This window comes from Apaloderma vittatum, unplaced genomic scaffold (genome assembly GCF_000703405.1).
Source record: "Apaloderma vittatum isolate BGI_N311 unplaced genomic scaffold, ASM70340v1 scaffold2957, whole genome shotgun sequence".
NCBI classification, from domain to species: domain Eukaryota; kingdom Metazoa; phylum Chordata; class Aves; order Trogoniformes; family Trogonidae; genus Apaloderma; species Apaloderma vittatum.
In genome coordinates, this window is record NW_009725528.1 from 1 (window position 1) to 18,264 (window position 18,264).

Below are 18,264 nucleotides of genomic sequence, written 5' to 3' on the forward strand. Positions count from 1 at the left end.
GAGTGATGTGAATACAATACGATTCCAGGAATCCCTCGCTTCCTGGAACAGATTAAAAGAGGCAAACAAAAGATTACTTGGTAGGCTGGGTTTGGTTTCTTTTTTTCTCCACCCGCGGAGCTTCATTACTTCTAGAGTGAGTGAAGAAGCAGGTTGCTGCTCTCCCGGCTCTCTTCCCCCAAGTGTTTTTTGGGGGGGATATTATTTATTGATACCTATTTATTACTATTTCAGAGTGCTCTGAATATTCTTTTCTAAAAGATTGCTCTGAAGGAATTTCAGTTCCTCCCTAAATATATGTAGTTTCCTTTTGGTTATTTTAAAACTTTTTGTTGTGGTTTTCTGAAAAGCAGAACAAGAATGCTTTATTTTCTACAGCACTGAGAGTGCACACATTTTCCTGGCCAGAGGCGCTAAACAAACTGCAAAGTCTTTCTTGGACAGCCTGATTCGCCTCCTTGCTTGGCTTTTTCTTCGTCTGAAACACAAGGAACTGCGGAAGGGGTTTGCTGCGACTCTCCAGCCTTCTCCTACCGTGAACCCCTAACCAGAGGCTGGGACTAACTTGCTCATTTTGGAAAGCAAAGGAAAAAGGAGAGAAGAAGAGGAAAAGAGAAGAGGAGAAAGCGCTTCTCACCTTCTTTAAGACTTAATGCTTTTCCCTTGGTCCAGGAGTGACATGATCCTCTGTGTTCAGGGGTAAGACACCTCGCAGCCTTCTTTTACAAGCTGTGCTTTGATAATTGTATTTAGGAAGATTCTCTAGGAGAGTTTTTCAGCTCGTGTGAGTTGCCTTGTGTGATTGTAATGGAACAGGAATGACTCAGGCTGGCCGAGCACTGAGTTCTGCCTGTGTCCTGTGTGTCTGCTTGTCAGATTCTAAGGGCAAAAATCCCGGGGCTATAAAGTACTCTTGATTTCCTTGCTTTTTGTTGTGGAAAAACCACATGGTATTCAGAATCGCTGGGGGAGTCAAAATTAATGAAAACTTCGTGGGGGTAGCTCAGTGGTGTGTGTGCGGCACCGGTGGGAACAGGAGCCTCGGACCCTTGGTGCTCTTGAATGTCCCAGTGGAAACAAACTGCTTACAGGGAAAAACAGACGTTTTTGTCTATTTCTAAGTAAATATTTACACTAAACACATCATTTCATTTTTCTATTGGTTTTACGGGTAAGATTAAAGCGCGTACATATATACAGACTTACCCATGCCCAGCCCAGCATTCTGTAGAACGAAAGCTGCAGAGGGCACGTGTGTAGTTAACACCACCTTTGTTCAGTGAAACTGGGAACATCCAAGTCCCTTCTCTGGTACTGGAGTCCAGTACCAGTGTGTTGGCACTTCAGTGTCTCTGTAGTCAGCTCAGGTCGTCAACATGCACAAATGGCTGGTCTGCAGGAATCATCCAGCATTTTTACACATGCTGCAAAGTGTCAGCATTTGTTTCAGCCTGAGCCATAATGTCAGTATTACCCATCCCTCCTGTGCTCAGCACATTTTCCTCTGAGGCAATGCATTGGCCTTCTCTGCTTTAAATGGCTAACGCATGTGGATTTTTCTGCCCTTTTCCACCAAAATCTGTTCCACAGACAAGCAGAGCTCATGCTTACCAATACTTTTGTACTACTCCAGTGGGTTTGTTTTACTCTCATTTTCAGTCTACTGCTGCAGTTCCTATAGCCACAGCAAAGGGAATTCATTTTCAACTTAGGCTTTGTGAAATCCTTATCTGAAGCTTTCTTCCAGGGTTAACATAGCAAAGCTTCTGCCTTCCTCCACCCACTAAAAACAGTATCTAGCCAAATGTGTAGATGGTTGCCTCTTGATATTTTTTTTCCTGGCCATTTATTGCTCAGTTTTCATTATCTTCTAGGATTTCATATATCCTGGGCTCCACACTCTCCTACTCAGACCCAGCTCCCGTGGGTGTCTGGGACGTGGCTGATGAGAGAGCAGCTTGACACACTTTTTCATGTACTATTTGTACTGTGTTACAAAGTTTAGTTTATCATCAAAATAACTGCAAAGCTAACACTAAATGCTATCAGACATATCTGATTCTCTTGAACTTTCTTGGCTTTCCAAGGCTTTTTGAAACACTAATTGCCGGGGAGGTTCATTTGCTGTTTCTCTTCAGACTCCACACAGACTCCACCAAGACACGCCAGGCTCTGTGTACTTCCCTTCATCACAGCTGTTGTACTAACACTTTGTTCGGTCCCCATTCTCCACATCTCTGCTTTCTTTCTTACAAGCCCTAACTATTATCAGATACTTACTTTGCCACATTAAAGGGCTGACTTTTTGTGTCGGCGTACCTTTTTCAACATGTCCTTATCCCAGCAAACTCTTATCTTATCCCTCTGGCAAATGTACTTGCATTACAAGTTGTCATTGTCATTACTCACTGATCCCTCTGCCCTCCCGTTCCTGTGCTTGGAGCTGCTCTGGTCAGTCACAGCAGCAACTCTTTTTTCTCCAACCTATGTACAAAGTCATTTAGGGCACCAGCACCTCCCAGTCTTGGAAAATTTCTAATCCCCCTCCTCTGTTCCACCATGCTCCACTGAGACTACAGCTGCACTAGGACTTTTTGTAGGGGAAGAAAGGGCGTAACGGAGGTACACGGAAGGAAATTAAGAAGAGTATAAGCATGGCCCTTGTTTGGCTGCGATGGAACAATCTCTGCAGTGACTGCATGGGGTCTGGGCTCCTCCAGCTTTGAGTGGCAGAAAGTGCAAGGCAGCAGAGAGTCAGAAACCTCATCTCAAGGACGTGGGCTTTGCTTCAGAGACCCACAGTGGCTGTACATAAGAAACCTACTGACAAATTCACACAGTTGATGTCTATTTTGGGGGACCAAACTGTGAACTGGTACAGTCCTTGAAATGAACAATTCCACAATGAATCGGGGGTACATTTCCCAGTGTAACTGTGCTATCTCTCCCTTTCTTCCCAGTCTCTTAGCCAATTCCTATTTTCCTCTCCAAAGTAGGTGTTAATATATATATATAAAGTAGTTCCGTGCTAGGAAGGAGAAAAGTTTTCTTTGTGTCCAAAACCTCTCCCAAAAGGTAGGCCAGAGAGACTTTCCAGGAGAAAAAAAAGTTCAGAGAGCCTTGGAATTTGGACTGCAGTGTTCAGGTTCTGGGGAAAAAGCGGGCATTGAACAGTACAGGACTGATTGTACTTAACACTGGTCACAGTCATTTTCAGCTCAGTGAACAGCCAGTGTGAGAATGCTCTGCTAACAGCTTTGTCCAACACCCTCTTAGCACAGCACGAACTATTGTATTAGATTCAATTAAGGGAAGGATCTGGTTTACAGTTCTCCAATACCTACAGATGTAGCTCAGGTGGGACTTAAAAGAGAACTCAGAGGTTTCTCAACAGTGATCTCCAGGTATAAAAATATATTCAGATCCACTGTTCTGTGAAAGCCCCTGAAAATGCTGTCCCTGCGATCATGGGTGTCTGGTGAAGATAAGGGCCAGCCAGGTTTGGCTTCCCACTCATTCCTATCTAACAGAAGTTAAGAAATAAGGATCAAATGCTGTGAGTGCCAAGTAGATATCCTGCTTCTGAAATGTGATTTGATGTACGGAAAAATGAAAAATGTTCTTTTCTAAATTCCAGCAGAGTAGTCGGGTTTTGCCATGTATTGCATAGGCAAGAACTGTCTCTCTGTAGATTCAACTTTATCACTGGTTTTACTAAAACCTTACTCCAAACCTACATAGTTTTATTGGAAATGCAGAGTCACAGAACTGGTCGTGGTTCTCACTCACAAATCACGATGAAATCATTTTTAGGTTATCTCTAATCTGCTTTTCCCCCAGATCCCTTCTTCCTGCTCCCCATCCCATGCTTGAGACTCAGCAGTTTGTGAAGGTGGAGTGCACCTACAATCAGGTGCAGATCAGTTTACAACACATTTTTGTATGTACCTAAAGTGTCACCGTTCACATAAAGCACAGACAAGGAGGAAGATCGGAAGGGAAGTGCTTATGGCTTCAGAGTTTCCTTCCACTTCTCTTTTCAGTGATGTGGGAGGAGGTGGCTGCTGCCTTTGCAATCACCATCATCTCCAATGATGCTGTGACAGTCTCACGCCAAGGACTGTGTTGTATTTTTCTGGAAACTCGGCCATCTTTTATCTTACATGTCTGAAAGAACATCTCTAGCGTGTGAGTGCATGCAGGGGATATAGCATAGGATGTGCAGCCGTGCAGTGCACACAAAAGCAAAGAGCCTAGAAAAAAAAGATAGAACCTAATGGTTTTTGCTTAAGAGCTTTCCTGGGCTTGAAGACTTCCCTGGCTCCTGATATCCATCCTCCCCCTGGAGCTCTGCCTTCCTTTAGGAATCTCATGCTGCAGAGAAGCAGCACCCATGGCCTGTGAGAGAGCTCCAGGCTTTGTGAAACTGCGCTTAGATGCTGAATGGCTACGCTAACACCCTCTTTAGGCCACAGAGGGATTAATGTTCATAGCACTCACGGCAGAAGCCCCACTGCTGTAATCCGGCAGGGATTACAGTCCCACTGAGACCTCTGTCGTGCCATTGAAAGCTAAGGTTTGTGTAGTGCACAGGCTTGGCTAAAACAAGAATTCCCACTACTCTACTGCAAGATCAGCTCACCTGCAGTTCTAACAGACACATTTAGGATCAGGTCAGCCTTGAGCAGAAAGCGGGTAGGACAAAATGCCAGCTATTCCCAGTTCTGCTTCTAATTATATTACAGTAAATGACTAACAAACCCACTGGCAGAAAACTAAATACTCCAGCATTTTAAAGATGTAAGTGAAGCTGTAATACTGCTGTGAACCTTACTGCCTCTGAAACTGCATATTAAAAGGCAACATCTAAAAATACCATGTTTCAAATCAACCTAAATTGCAAGACAGACCACCTTTTACAAGGTAAAAGAGGCCAACAGTCTCTTCCTGCTTCTAAGAGCTTGTCTTTAGCTGTGTAATTTGTCCTCCCTTGCCTCTCTCTGAAACATATTGAGGATCTGTAGCACAACGTAGCGTGCACTGAACAGACATACAACCTATTTCAAGGCAAGGAGAAAGAGCAGAGCATGCATTTCATTTCAGACCTCATCCTTTGCTGGCGGAGGAAAAGATCAGGAGACTGTCGCTCAGGGGCATTGCGGTGGAATTGTCAGAGCCCATTATGCAGCCTCTCCCAGTTGCGGCCTTCCAGGAGGAGTCCACACCTGCCTTTGCGGCACCAGTTCCAGACAGCAACCCACCTCAGGCACGAGACCCTGAAGAAGATCTCCTCTGCATTGCAAAAACGTTCTCCTATCTGCGAGAATCTGGTAAGGCTCAGCTTACAAAGTCACAGGGTCAGAAGGCAACAGGGAGCAGGGAGCCAGCTCTGTGGTCTGAGCTCCAGGACACATCTCCTGATCCCGCTTCAGATGGGAACCTGGTTCTATCACAGCCACAGCTGACTCTTGTGGATGCAACAAGTATATTTTTAGTCTCTACAAACCTGTATCATGAAGTAATTTATTAGCAGTCTTTTATGACTGAATCAGGAGATGAAATTGCCCTTCTTTTCCTGTAAACAGAACTAGCTGCAAAAACAGTCATCTTTATCCCAAGCCCCAGCACAGCAATGCCAAACATAGGTAGGAAACCCTTGTAACTTGACAAGGTCCTGATTTCTGAAGGTCTTACCAAGTCTGGGCCAGGTTGCTTTCCAGGCTCTGAAGTCAGTAGGCTTCCAGGCTTCCCTAAATATACTGCCGGTCCTTTAATACAGTCTTTGCCTAACAAGATCTTCCTTGGATGCTTTTCCAGGTTGGTACTGGGGATCTATCACTGCCAGTGAGGCCAAGCAGCACCTCCAAAAGATGCCTGAGGGCACCTTCCTGGTACGGGACAGCACCCACCCCAGCTACCTGTTCACACTCTCTGTCAAGACAAATCGAGGTCCCACCAACGTGCGCATCGAATACACTGACAGCAAGTTCCGGCTAGACTCAAACTACTTGTCCAAGCCTCGCATCCTGGCCTTCCCAGATGTGGTGAGTCTTATCCAGCATTACGTCACGTCCTGCACAACAGAAAGCAAGAACGAGGCTCCTTACCCGCCTCCGTCTCCTCTACCTCCCATGCAAAAAGAGATGGCAGCAGCTGCAGTACACTTGAAACTCATCCGGCCACTCAGCCGCAAAGACAACATCCCCAGCCTACAGCACCTGTGCCGGCTACGGATTAACAAGTCTACAGCTGACGTGGACCAGCTCCCCCTGCCCAGGCGGATGGTGGACTATTTGAAGCAATACCCTTTCCAGCTCTGAAGCACGGCCATTATACCTCAGGCATGACAGGCAGGGACAGAAGGAAAAGAACTTTGTGTCTTTGTTCCGCTAAAGCACGGCATCAGGTGGGCACAGTAAAGACCGGATTATCAGCAGAGACTGCATCCATCTTTCCTCTCCCCTTCTCTCTAAATCCATTCCAGCGCCAGGGAGGAGTTGGTTGCTTCAGTTAACAACGGGACACAATGGGAGCTCTGGACCTCAGGCCGTGCTGACAGCGGCTGTGAGAAAGTGCTGTAGGCATGTGCACACTACTTGAATTTCAGAGTTGCTGTGACACCAGAAATGTTAACATTGTTATTTTCGCTATTTATTTCCATGGCAGTTTCTCTCCTCGTGGTATTTTAAAAGCACCTTTTACTTTACTGTTTTTTGTTTCTTTTTCTTTTGTGGAATTAGAGATATAATAAGGGTTCTCAGCCAACTGGTGGCCAAAAGTCTGTGGGAATTTGGATTTGGATTCACATACAAATAGTGCCTGTTTGAGCCTGTCCCTGGAACAGGTCACAGAACTCCACATCCAAGCTCTCCCAGACTTCTGGGGTATGTGGGCCTCAGATGACTGTATCCAGACCCACCTCTACAGAGCTAAAGAATGGTTTTTTTCTTCCTTAGCTACAGGGGGCTGGATGTCATAACCTCAGAGCATCTTATGCATCTCCCAGATGCATCATAGGTTGTGGAAAGGAGACTTCTTTGAGGAAGCCCTTCTTCCCCGAGAGCTCTAAGAGATTCTGGATATTGAGCTTGGGCCATCCTATTTTTCTTCATCTTCCTCATCTCCAAAGGAAGTTCATGAAAAACCTTTTAGAAACGTGTAATTGGAAACCCAACTTTCTTGTTTGCAGGCAGAGAGATTTGGTTTCAGAGCACTCTGCATTTGGCTTGTTTTGAAAGTGCTGTTCCCTGACATTGCCCTTGCCTTGCGAGACATGGGGCAACAGCACGGTCTCCCTGACCAGGGGTTCAGAGATGGCTCTGCTGAGCTGCATCAAAACCACACACAGCTTCGGGATATTTATTTATTTATTTCTAGGTGGTAACAAGTGAGAAGCACCTCAGTAGAAAGAGCTGTCCTTTCTCTCTGCTAACATAGTGCCAAACTGCCAGTTGCTCTGGTTCTGCCAGTATTATTCACAAGCCACGTAGTTTCAGTCAGAGCCAGGCTCTAGCACACACTGGAAACTACAGTTCAACTCTCCTATTTGCCACAGTCCAGACCTCTCCTCTTCCTTTCTCTGACTTGCATGCTTGTTATCATTAACTAGATTTTTTGCTCTGGGTTTACTTCTTGCACCCAAAGCAAATGAAGCACGATGCCTCTCCCTTGCTCTTTGGTGGATAGGGGAGACAAATAGCAGATGGGATCTGCCCAAAATCAAGCACAGACAGAGAAGTTGCCTCTTGCTCTTCACTGATGTGATCCCATCACCCTTCCAGTCTGCAGAAGCCAGACCATGCCACCAAGTGAGAGTAGGGAAGGGAACAGACAGGCCTAGAAGAATCACCTTTTGGCTTCTTTTGCCCCTAAGACCCCATAACTTGATCAAGCTTGAGCTAATGTTAAGGAAACCTCATTCGTCTCTCCCTGGGACTGTCTCTCTAAGGCTCAGTAAATGAGATGAGACAAATCCCAGCTCTACCTTGAGAGAGGAGGTGGAAAAGAATGGGATGGTGACCCCAGAGACAAGCTCAAAAAATGAGTGGAGTTTCTTCTACCCTAACTTAACGCTGCCCAAAGGGTCAAGATAGCCTGATGTGCTAAGTCAGTGTCCTTTTGTTTCCCTTCACATTTACACAAATTTGTGCTCTTGCAAGCTTTGTTTTTGATACTTTGATGATTGACAGTGTGCATGTGTGATGTCAGGTTTGCTTTTTTAATATCCTTCCCCCATGCCACATATGGCAGCAACTATGGGAATGTACTGAATGAGAATGAAAACTTAGAAGGCAAAAAAAGAGAAAACTTTCTTTTTTTAAATAACATAAACCACTGAAAAGGCTTCCTTTTATCCAACACCTCTGCCTGAGGACACCGGGAACAAGGAAACCACAGCTCCTTAAGGAGCAGCAGTGATCTCAGGAAGCCCACATGGCTCAGCCACAGGCTTGGTACCTAGAGCATGCGAAAAATCAGTTTGAGTAATGCACAGCAGGAAAGGACAAGTTGTTCAGCTCTCTGAAACCTGCCTCTTACTTGATCTTTCCTCTGACTGGGGTGTAATGAAGAAATCAATTTTGCAGGTTTGACCTCATCACCCCAAGAGAGCCCCTCTAAAATGGCGGAAGCACATAATGAGAATTAATGCCTGGTTAATCCCTCTGCAGGACGAGGCAGAGGCTAAGCTGGAGGCTGTAAGCTCATATGGGCAGGGACCATCTCTGTTGTATGTTTGTTCCGCATCTAGCACAATAGGGTTCTCTAGGTGCTACTGCAATACAAAGAATAAACAATACAGTTACTCCAAAAAGTCAGTTTCTTCTATCTTGAGACAGTTTGTTAAAATTCATTTGACTTGGATTTTAAATAAACATTTTAAATATATTTTAAAGCCACTCGATGTAAATGTCTTTGGTAAAATCCAAATGAATTAATTCATTTCCTATTCACAGAAATCCTCCCCAAGAAGATCGGGCGAATTCTTGACCTTTTTTTTTTTCAAATAAGACACAAAAACCTTACCAAAAAAGAATAGCCCTTCCGATACTGGGGAAGTTAACACCAAAATCAGTCTGCTCCAGCACCCTTTCCCTTTCTCATCACCTCACGTGCCAGACACACCAGTCGGGGAAATCACCCGGGTGCAGGTATCAGAGAGGGAAGAGGCCAGCTCTTCTGTCCTGCCTCTGAAATGCAGGGAATACACTGAGGCAAGCCCACTGCTGGCACACAACTCCACTGCGGTCCCTTCGCCCTCGCTCATGAGCATCATGAGATGCTCATGTCACTGTGCCCCCCATCCCAGCCGAAGCAAGGCACGGTGTGCTTTCAACCACTGGAAACAATAAAATAAGCTCAGAAAAAAACCCCAACCAACCTCAACTAGTTCTCTCTGCCATTCTCCCTCTCTGAATCCACTGCCTTCAAAGTTCAAAACACCACTTTAAAGTACACTCAAAGCACGTGCTGGCCTTTCTACACTGGCTGTGGGGTTGGCAGTCCCTAGCAAATGTTGTTTCCACAACATCATCACCGTGAGTTCCTGGGTAGATTTCCGCTGCACACCGACCAGAAAATGTTCACAACGGAATAATCTGCTCAAGTCTAAGTTGTTAAACAAAAACAATCACATCCCTCTCAGTTTTATGGGAATGTGGAAAATGAGCTAAACGGGATGAAAACAAAACACAAAGTGGAAAAATTAAAACAAAAGGAATAAAAAGCTCCATCCATCTTTAACAGGGAACTTTGAAACCCCTGGAAAATACTGAAAAGAAAGACGCAGCATTTCTGATGCATTAATAAGTCATGTCTTAGTTTCTCTGCTGAGCTAACCTTTCCCCTTTAGCTATATATATATGAACCCCTGTGGCTCAGTTTCAGCAGACTGAAGACAGAAACGCTTGGCATGAGTCAAGCCAATCCATAACTGCAGTCACACGTGGTTTTACTGCATCGGCTGTTATCTCAATGACTCCCACTCCTGCATCTTCAGCACATTTTGTTAAAGCAAACAGGTTCGTGTTCTGAGAACTCCTGCGCCAAACCTCTGTGGAGACTGAGCTGATTTTTACAATTGAGTTCCACATCGCTGGAAGCAGGAACATTCGTGGAAATGCAGAGTGACCTTTATGATCACTGAAGTACAGCTGCAACACCTCTCCTGGCAACACCTACAGTTGGCTAAGCCAATGCAGGACAGTTTGGTTGGATTCTCTCTCGCTTTGCAGTTTCTGACTACAGACATGTGGACGTGGAGCCCTTGCTGAGAGTCTGAAAAGCAGACTTTCGGGATAGGGAATAGAAATCCCAGCCCATGAAGGAAACCATGCTACCAGGGCTCACTGCCACAGCAGAAATGCCTAAAGTTTGTAATGGACACACAGTATCATTTTGTCTTAAATGATCAGCCTTCTGAAACAGCAACATACACAAGGGAAAAATAACCCATTCATGTGCACGTGTTCCGATCCTTTCAAACCTCCTGAAATCTAATTCCTTCCCCAGATACTCTCAGGTGCGCAACTTCCCTTAGCCCAAGCCAGATGAACCAGCAAGAAATGAATCAGCAGAGTGTATTTAATTCTTTTACAACAGACACGGTCAGATGTTTCAAGCAATCAACCTATCCCATGGCGCTTCCAGTCCAAATTCCATTGTCAGTATTACCTGCTATCTAGGAAATTGAGAAAATTAAAAAATTAAAAATTAACTCAACACTGTATGTACGGCTCTTCTGCTCTGCTGAATCACGATCTCATGTTCAAAACTGTCAGAAGCCAATTACTATGGTCCTCTCCTACCTCTCCCTAATGACTGCTGAAACACTTGCAATCCTCACAGAAATACACTGTCCTCTTCCCCACCCCTGAACTCATCAGCAGTCTGAAGGTCTGGAGCACACGATAAAGCAGCGTCCAGTAAAAGATGTGCCAGAGCAACTTTGGATGCTAAGTAACATCTTCCGACTCAGTTCCCAGCAGCATTGTCACACCTATGTCTCATTTTCAGGGAAACCCACCTATCATTTGCAGAAGAAAATGAAAGAAAAAAAAAAACAAAAAACAAACCACCAAAGTAGGCAGCTCCTTTTAGAAACAATCCAGCCAAAGGTAAAAATGAGATATCATTTAAAGAGGCCTACCCTGTCCTTGGGCAGAAACATTCATCCTTTTGCCTTTTTCTGTTCACAGCAACCTGGCATCGAATTTTTGAGAGGGAGTACAAGGGAACCCAGTCCTGCCAGTATTGCCTAACGGCACAGGAGCAGAACGAGGGCTATGCTGTTGCTAAGTGTGTTGATAACACGTTCAGTCTCAGACTAATTTTTTTGTGAGACGTGTCTATTTTCTGCCCACACCTAGTCCTGCCTATTTATATTTTTTTATAATCACAGATGTCAGAGTGTCAGGGAACAGGAATGCACAGAGGCATGGTTTTATCTGGCGGCTAATGCTGCCTCGTGTGAATCCCATTTTGATCTTCCACTTACACTTCCTGAGAAACACAACGATCATGTGGCTTCTGCTGTGCACTGCGCAAACAAGTAAGGCAAGCGGCCCTTGGGAGCAGGCACAGTGCCGCAACATCAATCAGACATCCGTCATCACCGCCGCTATACATCAAAAACAAAATGACAAAGTAGGCTTAGGAATAAAATCAGATTACGGTCTTTCAGTACTCACATCATGTAGACTGATGAGTGTACACAAACACACTCTTCCAAATTTTAGCAAGAACTAGGAATTTTTTTTTCTTCACTTAAAAAAGATTATATTGCTCAGAGGAAAACGCTATTGGTAGGCCAAATGTAGACTAGACAAAAGAAAAATAGTTTTAACAGTTTCACTGGGCATTGAACTTCAAGGGGTAACCATGAAAAGTGAAATACAATTTGGGGTTTATATAGTAACATAACAATTAATCTTAACATAATAATTCAGAGGGCTTTTTAGATTGAGAAAGGAGAGGGAATACAAAAAAGCTTCTGAACTTTAGCTAACATTCATTAAAAATGAGACTTGATGAAAAAGGAAATTTTACTGCAAATCATTCATGGCTTAGTCCTTGCAATTTCCTTTTAATCAGCTGTGGTAATGGCCATGGCTGGAGACAGGCTGCTGGGCTAGGTGGCCACAGGTCAGCTCCATATAGAACTGATCTTGCATTCTTATGAAATCATCATTTGAATAATTTAAATATAGAAAAGACCAGACCCCAGGGAAAGCAGCCTGCCCCAGCAGAGGAAAGCATTCAGCCAGAACTGTGAAATGTGAAATGTGTGAACTGTTCCCCGTCTGACTTATCAACCTAGATTTGCAGAAAAGGGCTCCATTTTGCCAACAGGAACTACTCTCACCCTCTTGCTCCTCTTCCTCACACCTTACTGGCAAGGGTTCTCCTGAATGCCATTACCTCCTAAATGCAACATAACTGTACTTTGCAGCAGCTCAGATTTGAGTTGCAAAAATGAGTACAATGTCAGTTTTTCTAAAAATTGCTATTTTAAGAGAGCACTCTATCCTGGCAGCAAAGGCATTTGCTCTAATGTACCACCATGCAACTACACTCACAATAAAAACTTCAAATAATGCTGGCTACCACAGCATTAAATTGTCCAAACGTATAATAAGAGACTTGGTATTTCTCAAAAACCTACGATATAAATATGCCAGATGGAAGGACAAAGGAAGAGCTTGTCAACCAAAATCCAGTGGCAGAGCTCAGCCAGGTCTCAAGTTTCTTGGACTCCAGCCTGGCACTCTGCGTAAATCCATCATGTGATTGCCTTGATCTAGAAGACATGCTGTAACCTTTCCAACTGCAGCTGTCGGACAAGCGCTGCCCTAACCGAAACAGCCCTGCCTATGAAACCTGTAAAACAAAATGGGCTGATCCCAGGTTCGTTTCTCTTTGAGAGTGACAGGGATTCATTTACTTCAGGGCTGAACTGGGTTCACTTAATATTCCTCGTTTGTATTACAGGCAACGATTTTATCCCAGGTGTCATTCTGACATAAATTTGTCATTCAATGAAACTGTGAAGCGTAAATTACTTAATACATGAAAAAACTTCATTCGCACACTGCCCCACCAGCATATATAAACCCTTGTCTGGATGGTTCTTTTTTAAAGCAAAAGGAAAGTTCATGGTGTGTTGTGCACTTAGGTTCTGGCTTCACCTGAATTCACCTACGAATATGCCAGTCACAACATATACAATACTGCTGTGGGGTATAAACATTGGTCCATGGAAAACTGAGCAGATAAACCTGGCTTGATCCCAACAAACTCATTTCACGTTGGCTAAGACAAAGACTTCAGTGATGACAACTCTTAGACTCAAAAGATCTAGGTTATACTTGTGACAAAGAGATAGCAAGACCCAGTGCTAAGCTCCTTGGATGCCCATCCCACTCAGTTGTCCCTTGCTGCTTGTTTTTTACAGGCTCACTCAGTGCAAACCGGCAGAGAGTTTAACAGCTGATCAGAGACACTGCACAGTCTTTAATGTCAGGACTACCTCTTCCGTGGAACAGCAATACAGTATGAAATCTAGTTTACAGAAGGCAGAGTTGTGTTTATACTTGTCAGAAGTTACCCAATTTGGCACCGATTCTTCCCATCATGCAAGTGTCATTGCAGTCATTGCCAAACACTGCAGAGGCAGAGTTCAAAACACCACCTCCAGAAGCCTGTAAATATGTTGAAGAAACATGTTGCACGGTGCACGTGCTATGTGTTTGCACCTGTCTGAAAGAGTTAGGTAGTAATAAAGGCTGTTGTTATGATTAAAATGTAAATCTGGGAGTAAGTTCCAGGGAACTTTTTGGAAAAATCTCTGTAACTTTTTGAAAATACCCTTTGGTTTTGGAGCACGCCTTACACTCCTTCAAGACTTGTTTGCAATTCACTCCTCTTTAATTCCCTTCCCTCCAGTCCTGTGCTATGAAAGCCATTTTGGCTGAGAGGCGCTGGGCAACATTTCAGAAAGAACATGTACAAATAGCACTACAAGACTGCTGCAACAAGTGGGGCAGCTGGGGGCAGAATGGTCCCCATATGGGGCCAACATGGGGCCTCCATATTACTCTTTTCTTTCCAAGAACATAGGAGATCAAAGGCTTCTCTGCACACGCAAAACCTTTTCTTGCTGACTGAATCCTCAGGAGCGAGGAGCAGGGTTAGTGTGACCTGCCAGGCTGCTGACTCAGGGGTATTCACAAACAGCGGTTCCAGGCAAGAGTGTGCAAATGCAGTAACCTCCATGCCTTGGGATACTGACAGCGAGCTGGGAGGAAGAGTTTGGTCATTAAGGCTATGGGGAAACATTTTGCTGCAGAAGCCGTTGACTCTGTCACAGAGCGAACAGATGCATTTTCCACTTCCAATGTGGACAACTGAGATGATACCAACTGCACTGCCCTGCCTCTGCTCCAACTGCCTCTTATTCGTTACTTGATTCAGTCCATCTCTCTTCATGCACACCATTTCCATCTGACACACTCACACACCCCCCAGCTGCACAGAGCCTTCTGCCTTGGCTCTGGGTTCAGGGAGAATTGCACCGTGCCTTGCCAACCTGCATGTCCAGCCAGGAGGAGGCCAGACCCCCATGCTCCCTAGTGCGTGGGTCCCTCTTGTTCAGATGTGTTGCACGAAGAAGGTAGCTGAAGGCCATTATTTTTTATCTCCCTCAGCTCTTACTGCCTGGCTGTACAACCCAGCCCACCTTACCTGAAAATAAGAGCCTTTATTACACAAAACAGTGCAAATCAGCCATGCAGCTGAAAACAAAATAACTTACATTAGTGTCAAGTCGCAGTGTGACACAGACTTTTGTAATAAGTGACAATGCAACTGGCTTCTTCCTAACACAGAAGTGTATTAGCAGATTTTGAGAGAAAATGTTGGTGTTACATCTTCATATAGATCACAGTTTCAAAGAGAGGGTCCATCACAACTACTAGAAGGGGAGATACTCCATTCACTCTTGGATGGCAAGAGAGGTGAGTTCAGAAAGAGATGGTCCACCCTACAGTCCAGTCCTACTTGACTAATGAACAATAAAAATAAACATATTTAGCTTGCTTATGCTTCTTACCCCATATGCAAGAGGCAACATGCAGGATTTGTGTATGTTAATTTTGCAGTTTATTTTTTATTTTCCTTTTGGCCTATTATTACTCCAAGAATCACCTCTTTTGTCTCAGCTCTTCACAGAAGAATTAGCCGATGGAAGAGAGGTTCTCCTGCCAAAGAGATTCTTAAACCAAGGAAAATCCTTTTCCTGTGAGCCAGAAGAAACATTCTCTTCTTATGCTTGGGTTCAGGGAAATAGTAACTGTCAAAGAAGCTGTTTCTTAATTATCTCTTCCCATTCCCCCAGCAGCAGCAGCCAGCATCCCTCTTCAGCCTACTGCTTAGGTGGAATTAAAAACCCAAAGGCTTACAGCAAAAACTGTGTATCCTATAGTGATCCCTGTACTAGGCATCATTAATTCTTACTGGAGCTGAAACAGAAATCTCTCAAAATTATCTCTCTAGTTATTGACAAAACAAATGAATTAATGAAAAGGGAACATGTTACGGAATTCTAGGATTCTGGGTAGCCAGCTATCTCATGTAATGACCCAATAAACACTGGATGACATAGCTAGCTGAGGTCAACACTCCTCATAGGATTTACCTTGTGCAGCTACAGAGATATAAATATTCCCTATGCCTTCCTGTTCCACTATGTTTACTTTCCAAGATGGGCATTTCAAAAGACGGTATCACAGGAAACAGAAGTATAACGAAATTTTTTTTTCACAGTTGCCCTCAAGCCTGCCCATGGCTGATGTAACCAGTACAGCAGTGCTGTTTTAGAGGCAATTGATGATGAAAGCCTACAAAAGAAAGCCTTCAAATTATGGTAGGAAATACTGATTTTTCTTTTGCCTTGTAGAGATGGCTTTTTGGAGCAAAGGGATATGAAGTCAAATAAGGTTTATATGTCATGGTATCAACCAAAGGAAAAGTGGGAAAAAAAGCCCTTCACTCTCTCTGTCACTAGGTGTTCATATCATCTGGAACTATTGACAAAGCAACAATCTAGCTCAGTACTGTGGAAGATACTCCTGAAATCACACATGTGTATTTGTGGGAAGAATGCTGGGGCTCAAATATCGTTCACATTGGTTCTCTTCAGCTTTATCTTCCAGAACCAGTTTTTAAATCTCAGGATCAGTATGTATGCTGAGGTGACTGTTAAAAATCAACACAAAACATATTCTGAATTCTTACTCCATCGACACAAATCTCTTAACTTGCCCCCTTGTCCTGGAAGAATCATGGCTGTAATACTTTTCAGCAGCAACAAGGAAAAGGATGGTGGTACATGGGTACTAGCAAACCTACAAACAGATAAAGCAATGGAGTCAATATAGCAAAATGGCAAAGACGTCAACATTCTGCATAGAAAAGTCTCTGGACTTTTCTGGATTTGGTCGTTTAAATCTATGAACCCTAGAAACCTTTTTTTTTTCTGTTCTCTTCCTTTCCCAGCTGAACAATGTGCATGTTCAGGATGAGGAAAATTTGGAGATAAATGAAGCCTCCTCCTTTGTTCCCCTGAGGCAGAAAGATGTTGAGGCTTTGTGTGTCCTCTCCATGGCCTCCAGTGGGGAGGCAGGAACCAAAGGCTGAGGACATGAGGACTGAATGTACATCTTCCTGCCCGGTACTTGACAGAAGTGTCTGGATGAGCGGAGTTTTCATGCCATTCCTCCTTTCTGTTCCCTGCACTGGCAATCTGCTTCCACATCATCAGCAAACATCCGAGTGATACAAAATTACCAGTGGTGACCAGCCTGACCATGACACACAAAGGCAGCTACAAACTTCAGGAGCTGAGGGCAAACTGGGACTATTAAAGGTACTTCAGATCCCCCACACAGTTACCAAGTAACAATTTAACATTTGTTCTAAAATGACAGCTCTTCCCTGCAGAAAGTAGGTCATTTCTTCCATGTCAAATTCAAAAGGGACCGACCATAGCTGCCTTCACTTAAACAAGTGATTCTAGCTATCAGGCAGTTCCACTTGCTATCTTAAGCTTAAAGTAATCCTCTGCACCTTACTGAAAACACTGTGAACAACCCAAGAACAGAGGGTGCGTTCAAATCATTCCTTTATTCCCAGAGACGACACTGGACTACGTCAACCCTTCATGTTTGGTTGGTGGATTTACACAGAGGAGACAAGGGCTGCCTGTTGGCGGCCTTGGGGTTCCCCGGGGTGAGAGGACTGAGCTCGGGTCCCCAGACCTTCCTTTTCTGCCCTGAAACCTCAGTTCAACTCCTTGCGCGGAGCCCCGGGCCACGCGCCCGGCTGGGAGCCGCTGCAAGGGGAGTGCCCTTTATAAGCAATGGGCAAAGAGCCCGTCACCAAAATTAACGCGGCTCTACCCAAGCCTGAAGAATCTCCTGCAGCGCAACTTAAAAAACAACCTCAAAACAATTCTGAAGAAATGATTACAGCCAGTGCACAAAGGGGTTGGTTTGCCTCAGTTGAGGTCAAACTGATACAGGTAACCTTAACAAAAAGTAAGTCAGGCCCAAAGCTATTCTGCACAAAGGTGACTCTTTCTGGCCCTCTGCAATGCTGCCTCTAATCTGAGCAAGAGTTATTTGTAAGCAGCCCAGCCTCCTTTCTTGCCAGTGCTGCCAGTGAAGAGACAAGTCCGTTGAATTGGTAGGATGATAAAGGAAAGCACAAGTGACTTAATCTTTTCTCTTGTCCCCAGTGACAAGTGATCTTTTCTCTTGTCCCCAGGGCAAATCAACCACATATCCCCAAGCAGAATAAAAAACACATTTCAAAGCCCAGCTTTGTAAGCTCGGGAAGTAAAGCTGTCTCTCGGGCTCTTAACCACACGAGGTCTTCCCTTGGTCCTAACCCTCTCAAACTGAAAATGCTCCAACCTGACCTCTGGTCTGACAGCTCACACCCTCTATTATTATTGCTCTTGCACAAACACAAGCACCCTGCTTGCCAGAGTGCTGAAGTCAGCCCACCCTTGCCCCGCCATGGTGGTGGGTAGCTCACTGCTGGCTGTGACAAACTGCACTTGCCCTTCGGAAACACTCTCATTTAGCAGGAGCACTGTAACATTAGAGCACCTGAACAGGTCTGACTCCTCACGTCAGCTTTTCATGGAGAGTCAGATTCTGTTACTAATTACATCTAGCTACACCCTTCTTATGACAATCACCTATC

The 18,264-nt window shown here is 44.5% G+C and overlaps 1 protein-coding gene across 1 annotated transcript; it reads left to right on the forward strand.

Moving 5' to 3' along the window:
- Positions 1–652: 652 nt before the first annotated feature.
- On the forward strand, positions 653–6,320 carry CISH (cytokine inducible SH2-containing protein). The gene is made up of 3 exons (XM_009872921.1): positions 653–699; positions 5,104–5,330; positions 5,818–6,320. The coding sequence occupies exons 1-3, from the start codon at positions 653–655 to the stop codon at positions 6,318–6,320; spliced, it is 777 nt and encodes a 258-aa protein (XP_009871223.1).
- Positions 6,321–18,264: the final 11,944 nt, after the last annotated feature.

Excerpts from the sequence above, each read along its gene's own strand:
- CISH (XM_009872921.1), top strand. The coding sequence starts at position 653 with ATGCTTTTCCCTTGGTCCAGGAGTGACATGATCCTCTGTGTTCAGGG. Across the intron at positions 700-5,103 it reads ATGATCCTCTGTGTTCAGGG|ACCTCATCCTTTGCTGGCGG; the intron begins GTAAGACACCTC and ends ATTTCATTTCAG. Across the intron at positions 5,331-5,817 it reads CTCCTATCTGCGAGAATCTG|GTTGGTACTGGGGATCTATC; the intron begins GTAAGGCTCAGC and ends ATGCTTTTCCAG.